Source organism: Cupressus sempervirens, chromosome 7, assembly GCF_028749045.1.
Source record: "Cupressus sempervirens isolate cs-2001-9-10 chromosome 7, ASM2874904v1, whole genome shotgun sequence".
Classification (NCBI taxonomy): domain Eukaryota; kingdom Viridiplantae; phylum Streptophyta; class Pinopsida; order Cupressales; family Cupressaceae; genus Cupressus; species Cupressus sempervirens.
The window spans coordinates 278,078,220-278,103,986 of record NC_143124.1 but is presented as its reverse complement, the minus strand read 5'-3'; the positions used below and the strand labels follow the sequence as shown (position 1 = coordinate 278,103,986).

Here is a 25,767-nt window from a genome sequence, read left to right as displayed (position 1 = left end):
CCACTCCCGAAAGCAACGGAAGAGACAGGAAAGGATGGTAGCGGAACGACTACAACAGACCCAATGCTACTAGCACTCACTACAGGAAGACATCCTGCAATAGTAGAGATGGGTATCTTGGGAACTGTACTCATGGACACAATCGTAGATGGAGGGTTAGGAGTGAACGTACTACCGGAGGAGATATGGAAAAAGTTGGGACAACCTATGTTGTGGCCACCTACATTTCAACTACTGATTGTCGATCAACATGGGATCAAGCCCTTAGGGACCTTGATGGCACAGCTTGTAACCATCGGGACGCAGCCATTCTTATTGGATTTTGTGGTCATACTGTTAAAAGGAAAAGGGTACGATGCCATCCTCAAACGGGGTTGGCTGGTACAGGCAAAGGTGAAACATGATTGGAAACGAAATACCCTATCCATCGAAGCTGGAGGCCAGAGATTTTTAATTGACTTACACACACACATGGTGGGAGAGGAGGCAGCATCGTCAGACTCCGAAGGCGAAGGCGAAGACGAGGGGAAGAAAAGAATGGAACCTGATGAAGAGGGGATATTGAGATTGGAAGGAGGGTCTAACGATGATGATCTGGACTCAGTGAACGGCCTACTCTATTGGCAAATAGAGGATTACGAGCTCTTTCTGAGCTATAACATGTTAGGGGTCGAAGATGGATAAGAAGAGAATGAATTTCCGAAGGAGTATAGAGAAGTGAAGGAGGGAGAAGCACTAATCAATGAAACACCTGTGCGTAAGTTTAGTGAAGACAAACCAATTAAGTATGAAGAGCCTACAGTAAAAACAATGAACTTAGGAGATGAAGCCAATCCGAAAAATATATTTGTGAGAGATGACTGGAATCCAATCCTGAAAGTTGGAGCGTTCAAAATATTCATGGAATATAAGGATGTATTCGCATGGACATATAAAGACCTGAAAGGGGTGTCCTCAGAGTTATGTGTCCACTGGATACCACTAATAGAAGGTGCAGTAGCCGTACGAAAGTGGCCATACCAAATGAACAAAAATTATGCTGCACGGTTCACTGATGAGATCGACCAAATACTCAAGCAGGAATTATTTTTAGGGTGCAGACAAGTGAGTGGGTATCACTGATTGTGATATTTCTGAAAAACACCTCTCAGATAAGAATATGCGTGGACTTTCGATGCCTAAATGCAATAACAATCAAAGATCCGTTCTTGATACCATTCACCGATAGCATTCTGGAAGAAGTTGTGGGGCATGAAATCTATTCATTTATGGATGGATTCTCTGGATACAACCAGATATCCATCATCGAAGAAGATAGGCTTAAAACAAAATTCATCGTTGAAGATGGGGTATATGCCTACAACAGGATGTCATTCGGACTGTGTAATGCTCTAGCAACATTCTAAAGAATTATCTTGCACATATTTGATAGAATGTCAATCGAGAATTTTAAGGCATTTTTGGATGATTGGTCAATTTTTAGCGCGGAGGACAAGCATATAATTGCACTCAGAGAATGCATGGAAAGATGCAGGCGGGCAAGACTGGCACTAAATCTGAATAAGTGCAAATTCATGGTACCACAGGGGAAGCTATTAGGGCACATAGTATGCAAAGCAAGGCTAAAGACAGATCCTGACAAAGTTCGGGTAATCTTAGAAATGCCACTGTCGATGGATGTAATAGAGGTAAAATCGTTCCTCGGACATATTGGATATTACCGAAGGTTCATTAAGGGCTTTGCAAAAGTATCCTACCCACTAGACAAACTAACCTGCAAAGGAGAACCATACAAATGGGATACAGAGCAAAATGAAGCCTTCGAAGGACTAAAGACCAGATTGGCTACAGCGCCTATCTAGGCCTATGCGAACTGGGATAAGGAGTTTCATGTTCATGTTGATGCATCGAACTACGCGAATGGAGCAACATTGGTGGAGACATGTGATCACAAACTAGATCATCCGGTCTACTTTGTGAGTTGACGATTATCTAAAGCAAAGAAAAATTACAGTACAATGGAGCAAGAAGCACTTGGAATAGTGTACGCAGTACAAAAATTTAGACATTATCTACTAGCGACACTATTTGTATTTTATGCAGACCATCAAGCACTATTTTGTATCTCGTAAACAAGCCAATCATTCAGGGAAGGATAAGAAGATGGTTATTACTGTTGCAGGAGTTTACATTCAAGATTGTGGTACGGCCAAGAAAGAGTCATGTAAGCACGAACCACTTATCAAGGATAAAATTAGGAGAGCCACCAGTGGGGGTCAACCACAATTTTCCTGACACAGTTATTTCAGATTGCCGTATTGTCATCCTAGTACACACGTATCAGAGAATATCTTTCGACAAGACAATTCCTTATGGAAATGCCGCTGAACGAGAGAAGGAAACTAGTGTTGAGTTGGACATTTCAATTGATCAACGGGTTACTGTATAAGATGGGACCTGAGCAGATTTTAAGACGATGTATTCTAGAAGAGGAAATCCCAAAGGTGTTGAAGGAAGCACATGAAGGACCAGCAGGACGACACATGGGACCAAATACAACTGCGTGGAAGATACTTCTGGCAGGTTTATAGTGGCCAACCGTGCACAACGATGCCAAGGAATGGGTCGTTGCGTGCAATACATGCCAGCGAGCTGGAAAACCACTGAAGAGGGACTTCATGCCTATAAATGCTTCACATATATAGGAGTTATTTGAAAGATGGGGGTTGGACTTTGTTGGACCCCTCAAGGTAAGTAAAACCAAAAGATGCAGGTACATCATGGTAGCAACAGAGTACCTTACCAAGTGGGTGGAAACGCGGGCCTTACTAGACAACTCTGTGATAAGCACAACGGAATTTATTTACGAGCAAATTATCGCAAGGTATGGAATTCCGCTACAGTTGACAAGCGACCGTGGGGGACACTTTGTGAATCATATCATCCGATTACTCATAACAGAGTTCAAGATATACCATTTCCTGTCGAGCCCATATTATCTAAGAGCCAACAGACAAGCAGAAGCTACAAATAAGATTTTAGTCAGAGTGATTTACAAATCCTGTGCAATCAAAGGAGAGAATTGGGAAGAAAAGCTACCATCAACGTTGTGGGTGTACCGTACTTCATACAAGGTAACCACAGGACACTGTTTCAATTATGTATGGGTAGGAGGCAATGGTACTAACGGAATTCATGGTACCAAGTCTAAGAATTGCAATCGAATACAAGCTAGGAGGTATGGAAAGCCTGAGGGAAAGACTGTATAATTTAAACAAACTCGACAAACGGCGACTACAGGCATAATGGGCCACGGAAGTTACACAGAATAGGCATAAGGCATGGCATGACAAGCACTTGAAGTTGAACAGATTCCAACCAAGCCAATTAGTTTTGAAGTATAATGGGTGCAACAAGATCAGACTAGGCAAATTCAAGGTGAAATAGGTAGGACCATACAAGATCCGTGAAGTTGGTGACAATGGAGCGATAAAACTATGGACGCTCAATGGTAAGGAAGTGCCTGATGCAGTGAACGGGTTGAAGTTGAAAATCTATCATGAAAGAAATAACGTGCCTCTGTGGACAAATAATTCAGAGACAGAATAAAAATAATAATAAATAATGTATACATGTAAAATAAAATAAAGTATAAGTAAAAGAAAAAAAATAAAAAATAAAAATCCATAGTACAACCATAAACAAATAAGTAAATATATGAGCGACAACAAAATAAAGGTAAACTAAAGGATATATAACCACTGTACGGCCACCAATGAAAAAAAGAGGATACCGTATGGTCATTACTTAAAAGGAAAAAGGTGTCGTTAAGGGTATTGTACAATCCCATTACACTTAGAAGTTAAAAAGAGAATAAGAAATCAAAAAGAAAATGTGAATAGAGCAACCACGCTGAAGGCTATAAAGTTACCATACGACCATCATAGGAAGAAGACACCATACGGCATTAGTACAAGAAAAGCACACCGTACGGCAAGGAACAAATAGGCATTCGAACCATACAGTCAAGAAGCAAGAAGTGTTGGTACCGTACAGTCATCAGGCAGAAGACGATTGAGAGCGTACGAACTCTGGGAGAAACAAAATATTGTACGGCTTGAGAAGAGGGTGTCGTATGGTCAAGAAAGAACAAAGGAGATTACTGTACAGTCATCACAGGAGGAGGTGATACGGTCGTACGGTATGGAAAACTCCACATAAAAGTGCATCATACAGAATTAAGAACTAGGAGGCCGTACGGTCCTACATCAATTAAGAAGCCACATAAATCATCGTACAGTTGGGGAAAAGAAGAGTGCAAAGAGGGATAAAGTCATACACCTCAAGGAGGACTGGATTGATACACCGTACGGACAGCACAAGTTAATGAGCATTCGCCAGTAAGGACCGTATGACAAAGGCACATAATAGACCAAAAGCACCACCACATGGCTTGAAACACACCAAACATTGCACAAGCTAAAGCATAATACACCGTACGTACATTCACAAAGATATTCACAACATGAGCCAAATGCAGAAATAGGCACCATACAACAACTATATTAGCTGTACACTGTACGGACGAAGAGAAAAGCAAGAAAGGATTTGTAGCTCCATACGAAACGATTTTGGTAGAAGGAAGAATAGTCATACAGTCTCTAGAGGAAAGAAGCATTTCATCCGTACGGCCATAGCAAGTAAAGGAGTAAATACGAATTTGTCATACCATTATTCAGAAAAAATTGCAACTGACCTAACCATCTTTTGTCTTCTTCACGCGAGGACAAAAGAGGTGATAGTTATGCATTCAGTCGGAAAGAGAGCGTGGAAGAAGAAACTAGAAAATGATTCATCAAGCAACACAATAAACAAAAATGTGCAGTCTTTACCATCGAGTGTACGTATTGCATGCAATACAGGCAAAAAGAAAGCATGGGCACAACCGGCTACAACAACACAAGGTTTGAATGGACTGGAGTGTAGAAAATGGTGGCAAGAGGCTCTGAATGATCATTTTGCAAAGGACAGCATACGGAGGGCACAGGGGGAATAAGCGTTGTGGATGCCAATATTCTACATTCGTGACTTCGAGGGGTTTCTTTGCACAATGCTAGAAACCTACAACAGGTTCTCGTGAACATGCTCATTTCCTTACCTTGGACAAAATTTGGTGATATCCTTTAAAGCTGTAGACTTCACTAGGGTATTCAGTATACCAAGTTGCGCAAGGAGGAAGGAAAATCAATAATAAACCCAAGAAACTCAACCAAAAAACCAAGAAGCAACTGGTAGACTTAGTATATGGGAAACGGCCGGAGGCCTAAAGCGAAGCATTGATGGATTCTTCGAAGGCAAGAGGACTAAAGAAATCTGAGGTTCTAGAAGGACATTGGTGCTATCTAATGGATTTAGTGAAGAGCGAACCCACCGGTTCGAGTAGGGCATCGAACATTTCATTTTTGCAAGTGACCATGATGAGCGGTATCATGAATAGCATAGTGTATGATTGGGCATCCTTGTTGGCTGAGTGCATGTAGGAGTTCATGTCATTGCAACACAAAACCTTTTACATGCCACACTACGCCATCGGCCTATTTCTTGATGCTACCGCACGGATGATACCGAATGAAATGTTGGAAATCAAGCTAGGTCCAACAAAACCGGGGGAGCCAACAATTATGCAGTGGAGGCATCTTGATACTCCTGGAGGGCAGAAGGCCATTGGACAGAAAAGGATGCGACAGGAGGTAGAAAGTTCTGAGCACGGGAACATGAACAATGGGAGACAAGACAAATCTTCTAAGGACAGTGACGACTCAGAGGAGGAAGTGGAGGACAAGCATGAGGAGGAAGTTGAAGTTATTACAACACCGCCACTACTATTTCCGAAGACCCTCACAACTACCTCCCACTCGCACTTAGTTCCCACAGGCTTTCACATTCCTGGGTTCAGAGAGTTTAGGCAACCTATTGTCATGACGCCAGTCACGGTAGCAGCCAGACCAACAACACGGCCAACACCCCATCCAGCAGCACGGCCAGCAGTATTAGCACCTTCAGGGAATACTGAACCTTCAGTCGATACAACAATACCTGATACAATCGTACCGAAGATAGCCATGGGGTTACCTGAAGGGGTTGTTGGAGAGACTTTGCCAGCTGGGGCTAAGATACTTATACTAGATGAGGAGATGGACACTCAAGAGGGAGTGATAGAGATACTAGCAGGCAAGGGTTTGAGGACGTCGGGTGCTCATTTGGATGTAGTGGGCTCAGATGCAGTGGTTACTGTAGATGCAGCATTGCTAGCACTAATTGGGGAGCCAGACAGAGAGTAGAGCTCAGAGGTTGAGCATGTACTTGAGTACGCGGTTCAACCGTACACCAGCACCATGAGCGACAAGCATTTGCAAACCTGCAAGAGTAGCCCCAAAAGAAGATCCTCTACAGATACAGGTGGAGATGCACCCAACACAGACTGATGAGGTACCACCTAGCACTGTTGAGCGAATAGCGGAAGCAATGGAGACGGCCATGGGTGCCCAACAGCAGCCTACAGGGAGGCCAGAGGCAGTGATGGGAGAGCTTATGGAGACATCCCTCGCTGATGTAGCGACTCAGGGTCGCCAAGTGGTGGCCTCTGCACAGACAATTGCCTTAGACTTAGTGGTAAAGGAGCTGGAGCACGTTGTATCCTTCATGAGGGTAGCATGTCCAGCAGCCTTTACAATTTGTTTTGAGAAGTGCAGATGGCCGAGTGTAGAGACTATAATGACCCGAACCAGCATTACAATGTTCGAATCATAATTTTTTCGTTTTCCCCTTAATGCTAACCCCAGAATATAAACCCTTTAATCAAATGACCAGCAAAGGTAAACAAGAGATGATAACCCGGCAAGATATTTCTGCAACTCTTGAATATAATATTCAGAAATACACACACATGAAGAGAAAACACAAACAACAAATCACTCTGCCTTCTTCCAATTTGCATTAAAGGTGTAGGCATATGAAAAGTGCAATGCGAATCAAAATACTAAACCAGCAACTTCTAGATAACTCCTAAAACATTATTGTATTATACAACAGCAATACAATAACCAACAACTATAAATCCAATCTTAAACACAGTTCTACAGTCAGATTGGAAAACTAAAGAGAAGAACCTGTAAGCACAACCGAGACACCTGAAATGACATCTCCCCTGACAATGGGTTTTCGTCCACTGCCTGCCTGCACGAGGGGCTACGTCTTCACACTGGCTGAAAGCTGAAGCTTTCTGAAAACTCTCACAAGAGAGAACTAGAAATCTGAATAGTAAATCAAGCATGTCAAGGGATAGAGCCTCTTCTCCTTTTATTCTTGCAACGATGACCCTTCGACTTCTTTTCTAGGTTTTATCTTATCTTTCCACGTCCTCTTTTGCCCACTTGGAATATTAATTTGACTTTTAATTAATAAAGTTTCAGCTCTCATAGGCTATTTAAATATTATAGTGATGATCCCATAATATTTCTAATGTCCCCAGAAAAGGGACATTACAGAGACTATGTAGATGCGCTAGGATTAGGCCACTACGAGAGGGATGGGTATGGAGAACCGCATAGAGGCTCTAAGGAGATAGTTTGGATACACAGGGAGGCTTATTATACCCTTCAGAGGAGCCAAGCAGACCAAGCAGCCGCAGAGAGGGCTCAGACGGAGTCAAATGCCAAGATAGCAACAATGAAAGCAGAACTAGAAGCAAAGAGGGCAACCTGGGAATCCGAGCGGGCAGCACTTTTGATTCGACAGAGTCAGCTACAACAGGTGGCAGCAGAGAAAGAGGTGGCAGCGGAGGAGAGGGAGATTGGAGAGATTGCTGAAATGATGTAGTCAGCCTTGGAGCTTCAGATGGAGGCTGAAGCATATTTGAAAGTACGAACAGGGCAAGTGTATCAACTTTGAGCAAAGCTGGACAAGCTTAGAGCATGGACGTCTACTACACCAGAGACGCATCCCTCTTCTTAGCTGTCTAAAAACTTGATGTAATCAGTTGCTTTTTTTTAAAAATTGTTGAATTTTTGTAAAGGTCGTCTCTCTTTTGTTGTTCGGAGACGACTTTACTTTTTGGGGGGGATAATGTTGTCAGTAAATTCTATATTGTAGCTGACAAGTAGAATTGTATCCGAAAGGGTGCGTGACGGTTGAGTCGCCCCTTTGGGAAAGTATATGTACACCATCCAAAAGGAACTATCGGGACATCATAATCATTATCATTGTAAGCAGTGCGCTAGAGTGCATATTGCAAATATGAATAAAGTATTTGTTTTGTGTTACATCTTAATCTACTGAATGTGATAAGTATATGTTTGCCCTGTACGGTAAACACACTTGCAACCCCTTTAGGAAATTGTATGGTTTGAGAAATCAGACCATAACTGATGGCCCAAGGCCATCCAAAAGGAAGCATCCACTTGCCTTGGTTATTTACTTGATTTTCATCGCGCTGCACCAAAATCAAAACTGAAAATATCATGGAGACATACCCAACCACTAACAATATTCATCACAATGTTATATCCATTATATGCAGCATGTCACTCATCCATATGTGCCATGAATTTATGCATATCCATGATCACATTGCAAGCAGACATTCTCACAAGAGAATACTCAATTTTGAAGTTAAGCTCTCCATTGCTTGGTTCATTATTATTCTTCATTGGGAATCTATTCAATTGCAAACTATACATGCTAAGCAAACTACCTTTAAATGTATGAAAAGAAGAGAGATCATACACATGTACATTGCATAACTGCAGATCAAAATGCTGGCAAGAACCTTCATATTTACATTATGGATGTCCCCCAACACTCTTTACTTCAGCATCTTGCAAAGATAGAAAACTTGTATGAACATCCCATAATTCACTAAAAATATGTATTTTTGATTCAAAGATGCTATCAGATTTATTATTCAAGTCAGCATCCATGTTTACATGAGAAGTTTCAAAGTGAAGTTCATCCAGATCAAGGAATGCATCCCCATGCAAATTTGTATTTGATGCTTCCTGGTTTGGAACACTATTGCATTGCACTTTATAACTATCAACCGTCCTAAGTTTGTTAATGTAAAGCTGTATCACTACTATACTTTGGTATTACCATGAAATGCATTATTATATTCATAAATTCCCTCATTATTGTCAAGACTCAAAACAAATCACTGCTGGATATGAAGAATCAGAACTGCTCTTATGCATGTGCTTGTGATAATCAATTGTTAGCAAATCTCAAATTTGTTCACTAGTTATTCAGCATAATTTCTTATTCACTTCACTACTTGTGTATTATTTTTGTTTATTGTCTTCAAAACAAAAATCAGAATCACGAAGACATGATCGATGAGATGTATTAACTGGATCAATATGACTATCAACATCACATGCTGATCCACTGCTCCCTTAATCTGAATATACTCTGCCCTCGCCATATAAAGGATTTGATAATACTTAAAAACAATTTCCATACATACCTTGGCAGGATATAATCTGATCTTCTTCAACCACTTCATCATATAAGGGATTCGAACAAATCTGAAAGCAGTTTTTAAACAAAAGTGCCTCTTTTTCACTATCATGGGATTCAGATATGAATGAGTCTACTATTTGTTCACTTGTTCCTTTACTTGTCCCAATGCTAATATACTCCACATGTAGCGTGTTCCCAATAAATTTATCAGAATTACAATTCTCACCAAGGTGAGGGGCAAGCCTCCCACAAGTTTATTTTCATTCAACTCTGTAATGCTATGACAAAATTTCAGTTGCTCATGGCCCCCTTCATTGGATGGCTTGTTTCATTATTGTCTTCACCAATGGTGATAGCATTCTCCGCATGGTTGGCATCTTCACATCTGCTAATTTTCACAATCATTTCAAATAACTGTTGAAGAGTGGTTCAATTTAAAAACTCTAGCCAATCAACATAGTTGGGTTCACATGGTTTCAGGAATGACTCAATGCATACATATTCATCAGGCATTGAATTTATTGGTATTTGCATATAGGCCTCCAATATTCTTTTAAATAATGCAAATGTAGATTCGTCTTACATTTTCTTATGGTGAACAATGTATCAATATGCATTTAGGGGTCAAAACTAATTGAAGCATGTTCATTAATTTGGCTGAAACTCATTCTGGCATACAGAGTGCTGAGATGAACAGACTAGAAGATTAATCATGGGTGCACTGTTTTCAGCAGTGTGATGAAAATGACTTAGAAACCATCTCTCAAATTATGTTCATGGATCTCTCATCATCTCATTGATGTGTCCTGCAACAAAGAGAGATAAATAATAATTCATATCATCAATCTATCATGAAACAATATATAGAGATTAATGTTCAAAGCAAACACTATTCGCAGTGCTATAAAACAAATTCAAGATTCAAGATATAAATATAGGATACTTATCTCTTTCCATGTGACATTCATAAAAGAGAACCTTCAACTGAAACCAGAATAATCTGCCCACACAATGATTACACAGAAAGATGTGCATTGCTGAAACAATCAGCCAAGACTATCACTATACTATCAACGCACAATGATCAAAATGACTGAAGTAAACACATCAATAAGCAGATACGGTGATGTATGTAGATTACACTTCTAGATAGCATAAAGTAACACCACATTGTGTTGATTGTGTTGCCTAAAGAAAAACTATAATACCACTGCAGTCTTCAGCAATCCAATGTAATTATACAGAACAGAGACACTTCATATATTGAAGCGAATTTATGACATTTCAATCTGCATTTTGGGAGTTCGATTTGGAGCTACTGTTAAATTCTAAGGTGGCAATTTTTCATGTACAAGGGCGTGTTCATTTTAGAGAGGCTGTGGTACAATTCTGAAGGCCTGCATTGTAATCTCTAAGGCCTGTGGCTAGATTACGGAGGCCTGCAACAATATATTTGGGTCAAATTTCACCCTTTTCAGACCCATGTCCAAGCTGGAGGGTGTTGTATTTGCAATCTGGAGAGCTGCGTTTGGAAGTAAGAAGGCTTGGTCATAATTATAGGGGCTGCGATCAGTTGAGCAGCTGGAAGAGTCAAGGACAAACTATCAAATTTTTAAAACCAGGTTCATTATTTGTTGAATGTAATTTCCATTCTCGTGCCTTGCAAAAACAAAATCAGAATTGCATGTTTGATGTTTGCAATTTCCAATTAACACAATAGCTGATGTATTGGCACAATTCATCTTTGGTATTTGTTGATCAGTTGACATTTAGTTTCAGCATTTACTATTGAATGTGTTTTATTTGCAAAATAATCATATATACCAAACAGTTTTAACAGAGTTGTGTACCAAGTGTTTGATGAAATGTCAAACAATTAAATTATAAAGAAAAGATTGTACTGGAACAAGAAGATAACTATGTAGCAATTGGTGCAGCAATTGGAGCTAGCATTAGTGGAAGAAATCAAATACTTGCGATTGTCAAATAATTTTTGTTCTTTTCACAATTTTTTTGCAAGGTTGAGATTCATGTTTTCTCTATTCAAGCCAAAACTTCTCTTTAATGCAATATGTGAACTGTGAATTTTGATTGTCAGGTGTTGGTTTTGAAATTTTCATAGGAAGATGGGCAGAAAATGGACGTCTGTCAGCCGACTGGATGTTCCGGCAGTGTTTCTATAGCCGACGGATTGACTGTCAGCGGTGTTTTGTATTTTGTAGCCGACGGGTAAATAGTTTGTAGCGGATGTAATGTTGTGGCCGACGGACTCCTTCGGGAAGGTTCGGCGGTATTATTTATATCCCATCTGGGATCATTGTAAACCATCTATGATCTACTATTGCGAATATTATGAAGCCTAATGTATGTTCTGGCATATGCGAATATTATTCTGCTATTCTATTCCATTGTCTGTATGCGTTGATTTCTTTACCAGTACGGTAAACTTTTTTTTGTTTGTTTTTTTTTTTTTTTGGCAAGAAATCAATGCATACAAACAATGGAATAGAATAGCAGAATTATATTCGCATATGCCAGAACATACATTAGGCTTCATAATATTCGCAATAGTAGATCATAGATGGTTTACAATGATCCCAGACGGGATATAAATACTACCGCCGAACCTTCCCGAAGGAGTCCGTCGGCCACAACATTACATCCGCTACAAACTATTTACCCGTCGGCTACAAAATACAAAACACCGCCGACAGTCAATCTGTCGGCTACAGAAACACCGCCGGAACCATCCAGTCAGCTGACAACGTCTCCAAACTTCTGAATGTCGTCTAAAACTGAGTTAAGAACAATTGTTCAATCTTGGCTTCTCCCGCCAATGGAGAATTTCAAGAGTAGAGTGATTTGTTGGAACAAATCGATTGCCTTCAAGGCTCTACATGGTCATTGCCTTTTACGGGTCTTCCCCATCTCAAGGTTGATGATATAGTTATCCCAGTGTTGTTTTATTACTTCTTAATGAGCAGGAGATTTGTTAAGTCTCTGTGTCTTCTTGATGCTCATAATCAGTGGAAGAAGATGATAAACTCAGTCGTTATTGAAAGTCTTACTCCTAGCATGAGTTTGTGGATGGATTTATTATATGCGATAGATGTTGTCCACCATGGACATTCATGTGTGTAACCAACCAAGTATTTTCGTATGCCTTAATGGAATAGTCTATTAAATGGTTTCCAAAAAGAACGGACAAATATACACAGCAGGGCTTTAGGCGAAAACAGCTTGGGATTCACCTAATGTTCTCTCTTGATTCACAATTCTTGGTCTCTCGAAAATGACTAGTCGGGGTCTAATTAGTTTTATCGGATGGTTGAGCTGTGGAACTTACAATATAAACTATGATATGTCGTTGACATGGACTGATGAAATGAACTTTCTGTAGACCAATATCATTCTCTACTTTGTGAGGAAAAACTCAGTGGCCAGTATTGTTGTTGCTCTAGCTTAACAAATCCAGGTTTTCTTTCCCTTTGCATTCATACCAACTCCGCATTCTCTAAGCCGTTGTGGGAAAGGTGGAATGTCATGACTATCGAAGCTCTAATCAGCAATGTAAGATTATATATGTTGATGGGGGGTCTTCCATGGGATTTCTTATCAGAGACAGTTTTCAAAACCCACAAATACCAATGTCATCAGGCCTACTTGTGTATTTGGATGGTGTTTTGGGTTTAATCGGTGGTAGAACAAATCTTCCATCTGACTCATCTAGAATGTCATAGGCCATCCATATATATAGGAAGCAAATTGAAGTCAAATTGTTAAAAGATCATGAATGAACCATTGATTATCGAACTTCAAAGAGATTAGTATTCTATATAATTGATAATAGTGTTTTTTTGTATTTATCTCTATATATCTTTTATGATAGATTGAGCTTATCAATTCCTCTTGGTTGCAAGGTGCAACAAGACAAGGATGTTGCTTTGATGATAAATATTTGCATATGAGATTCAAAGGGAGCTTTTGGTTCACAGGGAGATGTCCAGCCTAGCCTCAAAGGAAGGTTACATCACTATCATTTGTGTTGATCAAAGTCATCTCTGCTAAGAGGAAGTCTTTGTTGAGAAGAGTATTTCAATCATTATATGTATGTTGTTAATGAGTTTCCTTATCTGTGATAAATTATTGATATTGAGACTCTTGATGGATATGAATCTCAATGCGATTTTCCTTCTTGTTAATTATGGATTCTTATTTATGAGACATAAATTAAAGTTATAAGGTCAAATTGATAACTCTTTCACTTATGAAAGATTCATAGTCAGCATCATGTACAGAGAGTCCATGATGTCATCATGTTGAAAGATTCTGTGATGGGAGTTGGAAGTCATGTTGAGAGAGTCCATGACTGTATCACGTAGAGAGAGTTAGTGATAAAATGATAGTTATAAACCTTACTAAATTGTCATGTTGAGTGTAATGTCCCCACTATTAGGGTGGGTTAGGGACAAGTTATAATGTTAGAACTTAAACAATATTAAACCTAACTACACTATTCTACCCTCTACCTTAATCCCCAATCTTAAGAATGTCTCCAGATCGAGCTTCCTAGCTCATAGCTACCTCACCATCTTCCCAGGATCGCACCTCTTAAGAATCTCCTTGGATGGGACATCTTCTATCCAAGGCCAATTACATATGCATATGTTAACATCATCAAAATATTCTAGCACATGGAGATTATGTATTAGTTCTGGGCCATGGCAATCAAATGGAGATCTTAACATCTCACATACCTCATGCTTTGGGTCCATTAATCTCCATGGTGTCAATCCAACAAACTGACACAATATTATCCATTCCTCATCTAGCCATTCATACAGGGTTACTCATCTCTAGCACTGAGCTGATAGCCATTTATACGAGGATCTCACTTCTGACACCGGCACTATGACGATTATCCACAATATCAAAATTTAATTATTCATCTAATTTAAATCATACATTCCTTTCTATACACAAACATGTTGTATATACATTTCCAAATCATTTATTTTCTAATATAATAATAAGGTTAGATTATTTATTTAGATAACAAAAAAAGAATAACTAATTTCTATATCATCTATTTAATATAATGATGAGCCTAAATTAGTATTCTATAATTGTATTGCTTTACATATATTATTACTTATTGACATTCAACTTAGCCACTTGGTGGGTCCTTCGTACCCTTGATTGATATATGGTTAGTGGCACTATTTGCATTGATTTCTGTGGGAGGCTTCCATTTTTCAATCGCTCACTTTTCATTATCTAACACTTTATATACATTTTTTTTTTCCTTTAGCCTTTTATCAGTTCATCGTGTTGGGTGGCTCTCTGTCCAATGTTTATGCTCCTACGTTGCTTGTTTACCACTCAAGCTACTAATTCATCCACGGCATACTTATTACGTGCCTAGGAGAGGGGTCTACATCGGGTGTGTGGGATTAGCTGTTGACTTGTACATTATTATCCCCATGGTCACTGCTTGGTATTGATTTACATCTCTGTCGATATATGGAAAGTGTCATTTTAAGAATTAATCAACCTTAATAATATGTCTCCGCCTTTACTCTTCATTATAAATATATATGGTGCTTTTATTTCTTTGATCCATCATTCTTATGCTATGTTTTTCTCTCTCTCTTTTTATTCCACTAGTCAAGGCTCCTATATTATTTGTTATATTTCATTCTTATACATCTCGTACCTTGTCCAATCATGTCTAGCCCACTTTATATATGGTGTTGACAAGATGCATTCCATGTCAACCAATGCATGTGGGGGGTATTTGATCATTAGTGCACTCATTTAGCTTAATCAGGATGTTGTGTTTGTTTTAGGAATATGTTTGTTTAATAAGATAAGTGAATGATCATTTGATTAATGTACTTTGGGATCAGTTTATTTGTTTAGGGACTAATTATTAATTTATTATCTTTACATTTATTGATAAATATTTATAAATTATACTTTGTGTATTTAATATTTATGTATTGATCGAATCTTACAATTAGTCATTCCATTCCTATAATATTTTGATCAATTCACTATGGCCTTAAGGATCCCTTTATCAAATTTGTTTTTCTCTACCCTATCAATAACTCTAACAAACAAAAATTACATATTTGTACTAGGAGGCCCCATGTCTAGCCTAGTAATATTAAAATCAGCTATTGTAGCTTGGTTGGGCTTCTTCTAAGTGTTAGGTGTGCTATTTCCATGAGCAAATGATGTATTCATCTCTTTCAATGAAATGAGCAGTGGTTTTTAGTTTGTTGCTTTTAGGAGGCAGTGACTACAATAGTTGAGATATAACATCTATGGATGATTGTCTAAGGGCTTGTAATTTCCTCTTACTAGACAAGGATTTCCATCCGTGGAGCAAGAAACAAGGTTCAAGAGGTATTTTGTAGTTTCTAAGAAGTGGGAAATTTTGTACTCTTGACTAGAGGAATTCTATCAATATTGTGTGCAAAGAAAGAGAACGGGGTTTGAGACTTACCACCTATTGCATCTAGTCATTATGTGTTCTAAGCAGGCCCCTTGCCTTTGCCATCGTTCCCTTGTTTGTTTAATTTTCCAATTCCTAGATCATAGTGAACCACCTTCACATGTTGGTTTGGGATTTTGATAATTTTCGAGAGGGTGCCCATCCCCACCCCCTCTTACATTACGTGAAGGTCGCATTTGTGTGATGGTAACAATGAAGGATGCACTAGATTGGACTCAACTCCTCTATTTTGAGGGTCAAGCACTCCTAACAGACAACGAAATCTTGGTATTCCCCTTTATCTTCGCTACCACATTTGGGTTCTCTTAAGCACCATGCTCACTCTCCTACCTAATTTATCTTCTTCTGGTAGACTCTAGTCAAATGGATTTAGTGATTGTGTTTGTGTTTATGGAGTGTATGCGAGATCAACTACATGGGACTCATCATTTGTGATGTCAATTATATCAATTGGGAGGTATAATCAATTATCTGCATTAAGGTCATTCTTGACCAGCTCCTCCTTCTAGCCTCTAGGTCATCCTAACAATCTGCACCAAACATTTTAAATTGTGGCATATAATAGTAAGAAGGTCCCAAGAATAGAGCATTCTTGAAAAACTCCTTTGGGCCAAATTGCATCCCCAAAACATCATAAGTATCCATTATATACTTCTTTGAACTTCTTTTATTTACTTCACAAATTTGTCTATATAAATCAATCATGATAATTTTGTTGTCTACATAACTGGGCAATTTCCAAGTGAAATCATTAAATCCTTTGAAAGATAACTAAAAGTCAGAGACTGGAAAGAAAAACCACCATAGACTTGTATCAAAGTAAGAATGGCCTCAAGGGAGATCTTACATCCTGGGTGACCCACATCTCCCTCACTAATTTCACTATAAATGTGTCATTGACTCTCTTGAAATTTGAGTAGTTGTTTTGCAATTGCATGCTAAGATAGAAATCATAGATTTGTATATTTTCTTCAAATTCTTAAATAAAATCTACCATGGGCCACTATTAGATACATGGTAGGGCGTACAACAAATAAGAGGACATATTGAAATACCTATTTTATGGGAACTAAATAAACACCTCATGCAAACAATCATTAAAGCAACCATGCCCAATCCAAGTAATTAGACCCTCCACAAATTATTTGAATAAAGAAAAACATCCACTCATCTTAGTTTAAGGCATCTTCATCTCCTTTGAGATTGTGTAATAAAACATTGATAATTGTAATCTCCCCTTTGCTAAAGGTCGTATATATGGTGTGAGCTAATTTGGATTGTCTCATCCTTAGGATGAGAATCATTTTCTAGCAATTGTATTCCTGTACACTCTCTTCTTGTTGTTAAACTTGCATTCTGACAACACAAAATCTCAATGTTTACTCTCCCTTGTTCAGAAAACAAAAAAAAGATTCAAACGGTTGCTTGCTCAAAGTGACTTGAACTCGATCATCATGTGTTTTGATCGCCCTTGTGTTGAGATCATATCTATTGATGCACTCCATTACCAAATCAACACACTTTACAGCTATCAGGAATCCTGTGGCATGAAGTAATTCACTTTCTACCAATCTTTGGGTCATCAAATATCTATTTGGATTTTCTATCCTCCTACAAATTTCATTTAACTCAACATAACTCAACTTTGCATCTCCTATCTTGGCAGCAACGCATTCTAAGTCATTGAGGTGATCATACCCTAAGTGCATAAAGTTCATTGTTTCCACCTATATTCCCCTTAATTTAGCATGCCAAAAATATATTGCCACAATATACTTCAAATCATAGATTGAATCAAGCTAAAATTGTTGGGTAATTGATAAACTTACTAATTTGACAATACCCTTTGCACAGAGAATCTTGTGACCTAGCTTCTTTCCTTTGCCCTTCTCTATTGCAATGAATTCAATGGCATAAAGAGGAAGCCATTAATGCTAGCCACTAGAGCATTTAATGCACATACTTGCCACTTAACTCCACCATGTGTCTTCAAAGTCACTTTTTCAAAGACTTCTATTCACCTTATCGAGCTCCACATTGGGTTCTTGAACTCCTTATTGGGCCCATAGGGAAATTTATAAGAATGTTCAATATCCTTTGTTGAGCTCCCACTATGCTTCTTGAACTTTATTTCTTTGGTTTTGGTGTTAAATTATTTTCAATCCACACTCTTCTTCTAAAGTTGGACTTCAACTTGGCTATTCAAACTATTCTTTGAATTGTAGCTTCCTCTCTTTCCCGACTTAAGAGATCCCCTTTAAAAAATGTCAAGTACATATGCTTCTTGAACGGAACATCATATCCAAAATACTTTATAGGAAGTTCTAAAACCCATGTCAAGTACCAAAAGTTGTTTTGGAATGCAAGCTTCTTTCTAAATTTGAACTTCATCTTCGCACCTCCAACATGGTTCCATTTTGGATTTGAGGTTCTAATAAAGGTTACTGAACCAATGTCAGTTTTCGATATGCATTTTTTGAACCAAGGCTTGAACAATCAGAGGAAAATTGAAGCAAAATTTATGAAGGAGAGTGAGTGTCATTTGTGTTGTCAAGGTCCGATAATGGAAAAGGAACAAACTTAGACTGACAGGTTATGACTACATGCCGAAAAACAAAGATTTGAAATGTTCCAAATGAGATGTTCGGGTCCAACAAATACTTTTCAACTCGGACTTGGATACTTCAAGAAAACTTTGGGCAGATGATTTAAGATCACGAAAAGGTGACTTGGATAACCCTTGTGCCAACAATAATGTTGAAGACCAACAACAGAAATAGAACATGATAAAGACTAGGAAATCCCATATTTAGCAAGGAAAATAGATTTAACCTTGTTCCAAAAGAGTCGTCCGGTCTCAAATGTGTTCCAAGACATAGAATAAACTTCGTCAACTTTCAAGAGGACTTAAAAGGCTTGAAATATAACCCAGAATTATAAGTTTTGAAATAGGGGGCAAAACTTAGGCAACAAAATGTATTGAAAACATCATCATAATCGATTTAGGACCTAAAGAGTGGAGATCATCATCAAGCCTTCGTGTACCTTCTCTACTTATGATCAGTCTTTGCACCCTCAATTTGCCCATTTCTACATTATAAAGTGAGTGGGAATTTGTCTCAAGCACATTATCCTACAATCAGTGAATTATATCTCATAATCTCATACCAAGCTGAAATATCATGTACTTTTTGTTGGCATAATAAATACATATTGCATTGAGAGATGTTGTGGTGTAGGTTTGTTGCCAATGAGATCAATTATTGTGTTGTCACCAATGTCTACTTAGTGTTGTGTCAGTTGACAATGTACCGGATGAGCTGATAAGTGTTTAAATAGTTGAATCTAGTAATGCAAGAGTGTTGTGGACAAAATTGGCGTGTACAGCTCAAATGAGAGACTTAGAGATGTCTCGAGATATTGTGTGTTAGATCGCAGAGACTTGTGACATGTATGGAGAAAGTTATGATCACTTGAAGATTGATAGAGGAACTAAAAGAAAAAATAGTGAATGATGATGCATGATTTGACCGATTTATCGAATCTATGTGGATTCAAATGTTACAGTTCAAAGCGAATTATCTTGGCTGAACTATGAGATTGTTGTTGCAATCACAAGGTGATTGGAGTACTGTAAGGCATGTTTTCAAAGGATAGAAGATCATTCTATGGAAGTTGGCAACCGGTGATGATTTGGTTGATTGTGGTGAATCTTTTCATGATCTAGGTGCCAAGGTAACGCGGCAAAACAAAATGTGTAATGATGAGGTGGACTTGCATCGATCATGGTGATCAAAATTATCCCAGTTATGGAAGCGTGATAGAAAGAGTGAAAAAGTTAAACTATTCTTGATCAAATCAATGTGTGATTGCATTTGGAAACCAACATGGATTTGTAAATGTTGAATTTAGGGTTTGGTAATACGTTTTCTTGGATCGAGATGAAATGTGAAGATTCAAATGATGAAATCCAAATGTCATACACTTTTGTTTAAGGTGGTGGTCACCCTAGTCACTAAAAAATGTATTTCTATCTAGTTTGATGAATTGTGAAGTTATAGATTATAGATGTCGAGTGCAATCGAGAGAAAGGTGTGGATAGTCTGCAAGAGAAGCAAAGATCATGCTTAAATGGATCCGTACAAATAAAGGAGGAGTGTCATTCTCATATCATTGTACTTGTTAGGATTTAACGAGACATAAATAACAGATACATGCAAATATAACCAATATCAGAAAATAACAAAATCGCACAGAAGAGAACACAAGACACAAAGATTTAACGTGGTTCACTTAATCCCTTGGGCTACGTCCCCCAAACAGCGAATCCAATATTCTTATTATCCAATGATTACAACCTAATTACAATCTGTAATTCCTTACAGCTCAATGCCGCCGTAAGAAGCTACAATCTCATCATACATAATAGAATCCCTAACCCTAAGCCTTTTTATTCAAGATTTTGTCACTTACAAAATTAGGGCTAGAATAAGCTGACCAATAGAAAAAACATAACTATCGACACCTTTTACAATATTAAATTCATTTTTGCCTTCAGCAACACTACCCCTCGACCATGCCCTGTATCGCGACAAGGAGCATGCCTAGGGCCGCTGACCCGAGGACCCCGCAAGGGGTGCTGCCCCTTAATCTTGCCCTAGGAACCCCCGTGGTAAAATCTGGGGGGAAACCACGCCGAATAAAGTGGGGAAAAATTAACCTTTGAGTCTGATTAGGCTCCACATCACAACACTTGTTGAATCCTAACAGGTTCTCCAAAAAAAGCCCTTAACCGGGTAGATCCTAACAACTCTGAAATTGAAATCCCTTAATTGGGTGGCTCTTTAATTAGGGTTTAAATCCCTTAGCTGGGTTCCTCCTAACAATGTAAAGCTTCTAACAAGGCTAGATGTAAATCCCTTAACAAGATGACTCCTAACAAGGCATTTGCAAAGCTCCTACTAGGGCTAGGCCTTCAATTGAGCGTACTTCAAAATAGTGCAAACAATTATGGGTACTAATTCCCACCGTGTTTTTTCCCTGTAACCGAGGGTATCCACAATAAAAATATTAGCATTCTTGTGTTGCATGTTTGGATGGTTTAATTTGTTTCATTATTTGTTGTTGCACAAATTAAATGTGGATGAATTTTGTTGATTAGTTAATAAAAAGATTTGATTTGGAATGATTCACCCCCCCCCCCCACCTCTCAGTAATCTTGGACCTTATAATACTAACATTTTCATAATTCAATTTGTGTTTAAGTACATAACTCCTAACAAAGTAAAAGTGTTATTCATTGTATGTCGTAAGTTTTCCTTCCTCTACCCTACGAACTACTCTCACCCAAAAAGAACAGTTGAGCTTCATTTGAAATTCACTACACTAATAAAAGCACATGAATTTGATAATGGTCATTAGCTGATGTCAAATATGCCCAATACTAATATGCTTGTATAAGCAGTGTGATCTATATATAACATTCTTATCTGTGGTGCTACATTTCCTTGCATTTCTATTCCAATGGACCATTTGGCATCTCTAACCTTAGATAGACATTTGCAAAAGCATCAACAACATCAAAGACCAACAAAGAAATTACAAGCCTTCCATAAGACAATATGGGAACATGTTTCCATTATGGAAACAAATCAACGCATGATCCTTGGGCTTGTAATGTTAGGATTTGAAGGACAAATATCTAACAGTTAAATGCAAATTTAAGTAATAAAGCAGAGGAATAAAACACACAAAAATAGAACAAGAAAACACAAAGATTTAACATAGTTCACCCAATTTCAGGCTATATTCACCAAACAAAGAGTTCAATATTAGTTTCCAGTAAATCAAATTGATTACAATCTGCAACTCCTTTGCCACTCAATATCACTAAAAGAAGCTACCAGATTCTCATATGAAAATCCCTAACCCTAATTTATTTTAACAAGACTTATGTTGATTGCAAAAATAGGGTTAGAATATCTCGAACAATAGAAAAATAACTCTTGATGCCTTTGTATGGTAATAAAAGTTTGTTACGCTTCGTGAAGCACTGCCCCTCGACCCCACCCTAAATTGCAACAGGGAATGCACCAAGGGCACTGACCCTTGACCTTAATTTGGGGGTGTTCCCTAAATCCGTGTTGAAAAACATGGGGGGGAACACACTAATAAAAGTAGGGAAAACTTAACCAATGAGTCTAATTGGGATGCATATAATAACATGAAATACATGTACAGTTAAATGAATAAATGGACTTAAAAATATGTCAACTGATAAGGGCATTACACACCTAATTAGAAATAGGGGGTGAATAATGAACCCATTACATCATACTTTCGTTATGATGATCAAGAAAACCCAGAGAGAATTTGAAGTTTGAGTTCATTGTAATAGGTAAAAGAACCAATGGTCAAAATTTTACAATCAATGCCTTTCAAGAAATTGTAATGTGATTGTTATATGGACATCTACATGCTCATATACCAATTTCAATCTCCAACATAATAATCCGTTTTTTAACTCCAAAAGACCTATGGCTAGATTGTGTTGGAAAGATTACAGGGTACATTCAAGAGTAAGATATACTTAGAAAACTTACAACTCTTGAAGTAACCCAGTCAAAAAACAAGGGAAACAAAAATTGAAGTATGGATATTGATTACTACAATAGGCACCCAAGGACCCATGCCACATAAAACGCGACACTTATACCGCACACATAATTTAAGGAGTAAAAAAAAAGTACCAACTGATTAGTGGAATAGATACCCAAGAAGCATGAGTCCAAACCAGCCTTTCAAAACATTATGATCTAGAAAACGTTAGTGTGCCATTCAAGTCCATGGCACAAGACGAAATTGAAGAACTCGAAGCTAAATTAAAAATGCATCCCAAACAGTTGTGGTGAAAAGGTGTTGAGGACATTTAAAAACCTGTAAACAAGATAAAACTAACAGACAAGTGCCAAGATTGTGGTGTGACGATTGTGGAGTGCATTTGAATGGGAAACAGATTTTCAAATTTTGAGAATGTAGTCTAGGCTTACTCCTTTACCCAAAATTTGTCTAAGATAAATAATGTGGCCAGTTGATTGATGCAATAGACCCACATATGTCACATTGCATTAAATGTAGATCATACCCTTATTATTTAAAAATGTGATGTGAGTGAAAAGCACCCAATAAGCAAGGAGTCCAAAACCAATTCCTCGTACGTCCAAGCATTATGCAATGATTAGTCATAACAGTTGAGTTCATTACTAAGAAAAAACAATGATAAATTCAAGAAGCGTATAATTCAAAATTTCAAATTATATCAGCAACTTAAATGCGAGGGCAATAATTAGAAGAAGACTGCTTAAATCTTCTTATAAGGACTCTTCCGCGATCACTTTCTGTCGCATTTCTCGAAATCAACAGAATGGGTCGTTCTATTTTAACATATTACTGAAGTGGGTGATAACATTTCACCTGTACCGAGCTGCCAGCGGCGGAAAACCCAACAACGGAGGCACTAAGACTACAGGAAGCTCTTCCTGTGTAACCCAATTTCCTAGCATCGAAAATAATATTCCCATGTCTCTTTTTTTGAATGTAAATCTGCCCTGGATTCAAAATTCATTCAGCTTCGCATTAGGATTTCCCACTGGCTCGCGCCAACGCCGAATAGCAATTACGATCAAATAAGTTTTCCTTTGATCTTTTCGAAGAAGTAAAAAGATTCGTGTGAATTAAAAGAAACAAACAAACAAACAAAGTTCCGTTGTAATTTGCTTTGTTCCCGTTTGAAAAAATAACTTTTCTACGCTAATTTAACAAGTGCCACTATGTGCTTGCCTTTAACTTTTATATAAATATAGTTTTAATTTCAAGTGCCACTATGTGCTTGCCTTTAACTTTTATATAAATATAATTTTAATTTCATTTGGCATTTTATATAAATATAGTTTTAATTTCATTTAGCATATCTTCCGGATGGAAATTTTATTTTTTTCTATAAAAAGATAAGAATGTTGTTTTGTTCACTTATAGCTTTTTGGATGTTAACATTGCTATGTACACTAAAGCATGCATTTGTAACAATGTGATTATGCAGATCGAGGTGCAAGCTAATAAAGTTGTCTTAGAAGTTGCTCACTTACAGAAATTGTTAAATCATTAGGACAATGCTCCTTGTACCATTGCCAGAGTTCCTCCGGATGCCTCGACTGATGCCTCTACGCCTCGTGGCCATCATTCAGGCCGCCACTCACACACACCGCGCTCCCAAGCTTCCCGCCACCGCTCTCCCAGTGGTGGTGATGGTGAATAGAGACGTCGCTCTACTTCCCCACCCCGCGGTGGTTTTGGTTGGTCCCTAGCTCCGCCTCCTGGGCCTCGGCGGGCGCATTCTAAGAAATTTTCTCGCCTGGCTTTGGTGATTTCTCCTCCGCAGCCTGAGGTTAAGGAAGCGGAGGTTGTTCCTGATCTTGTTGTTGTTGATGACGGCTAGACTATTCCCAGTCCGCCCCACAATCCCACTAATACGTGGGGATTTCCTGATAGAGATGATCCTCCTCATTCGGCTGGCACTGCCTTGGCAGCCTGAGGTGGTTTATTCTGTTTTTTTTTTATGAATAGTTGTTGTTTCTAGCTGAGGCCGTGTTGTTAAGTCCGACTTCGACCATGTCAACTCTTTCGCGGGGTGATCTTGTATCCCTGGGCCCCTTTTTTGTGAATTGTATTCTTAGTATATTTTATTAATACAAAAGGATTATTCATCAAAAAAAAAATATTATTATAATTTATAAAATATTTTAATTAATAAAAAATATTAGATAATTATGATTTTCTATGATATTAATTATAATTTAAATTTAAATTTTATTTACACATAAAATGATTGATATATGTTTTGCATATATATCATATGATATTGTTATATTATAAATAAATTATAATATGAAATAAATAATATTTTTATAATAATAACATATAATAATATTTATTAAACTATTATATAATATAAGAAATTTTTTTTTTTTAAATATTATAAAAAAATATTTATTAAACTATTATATAATATAAGAAATATTTAAAAAAATATATATTATAAAAAAATATTAAAATTTAAAAAATTTAAACCAATTCACTTACATTAAAAAGTATTAACAGTAATGAATCATATTCACCTTATAAAAAATAACTCTTAAAAATTAGTTTTATAGTCTGTGCCAATATAAGAGATAAATGAATTCATCCAATCAAATCTTTAAAAAATGATTTCTAAAAATTGTAAAGTTAACAATCTTGCATTTACGGTATGAAACATATTAATTTCATTAAAAATATTAAAATTAATTAATTTTAATTCGTAGAAACTAAAAATTGTAATCACTACTTAAAGTGTAAAATCTAAAAAATATCACAATAGTACTTAGCCTACCGGCAAGTACTAATAAGATGCATATAAATAAGTCCTAAATAATTTAAATTAGTGCTTCTTGAGGTTCAAGAGATAAAGTGATATGAGATTATATTTAGGATAAAACTATAAAATTTTAATATTAGTTGAAATATTTTTTAACGTATGTAAATTTGTTATTGTATTTTATTAGTATTAATAATTGATAAGTAGGAGACAATTTTTACACTAAGTTAAATTGTAATATTGCTATTAGGATTCAATACAAAGTTGAATCTTGATAGCAATATTACAATATAGACATGTTAGGAAAATATCTCCTATG

General features: G+C 37.5%; 1 protein-coding gene across 2 annotated transcripts in view; it reads right to left on the bottom strand.

Moving 5' to 3' along the window:
• LOC149546501 (beta-galactosidase) overlaps positions 1–23,860 on the bottom strand; it is a 252,804-nt gene extending 228,944 nt beyond the window's left edge. The window contains exon 1 of one of the 2 annotated variants that reach the window (XR_016353739.1): positions 23,510–23,764. Coding sequence is in view for 1 of the 2 variants with exons in the window: in XM_089791227.1 (XP_089647353.1) it covers positions 23,510–23,616 (107 nt within the window). In the remaining variant the exon portion in view is untranslated. Of the gene's footprint in view, positions 1–23,509 lie in introns of both variants that reach the window. The other variant, XM_089791227.1, reaches the window with a different exon arrangement.
• Between the last annotated feature and the right edge of the window lie 1,907 nt (positions 23,861–25,767).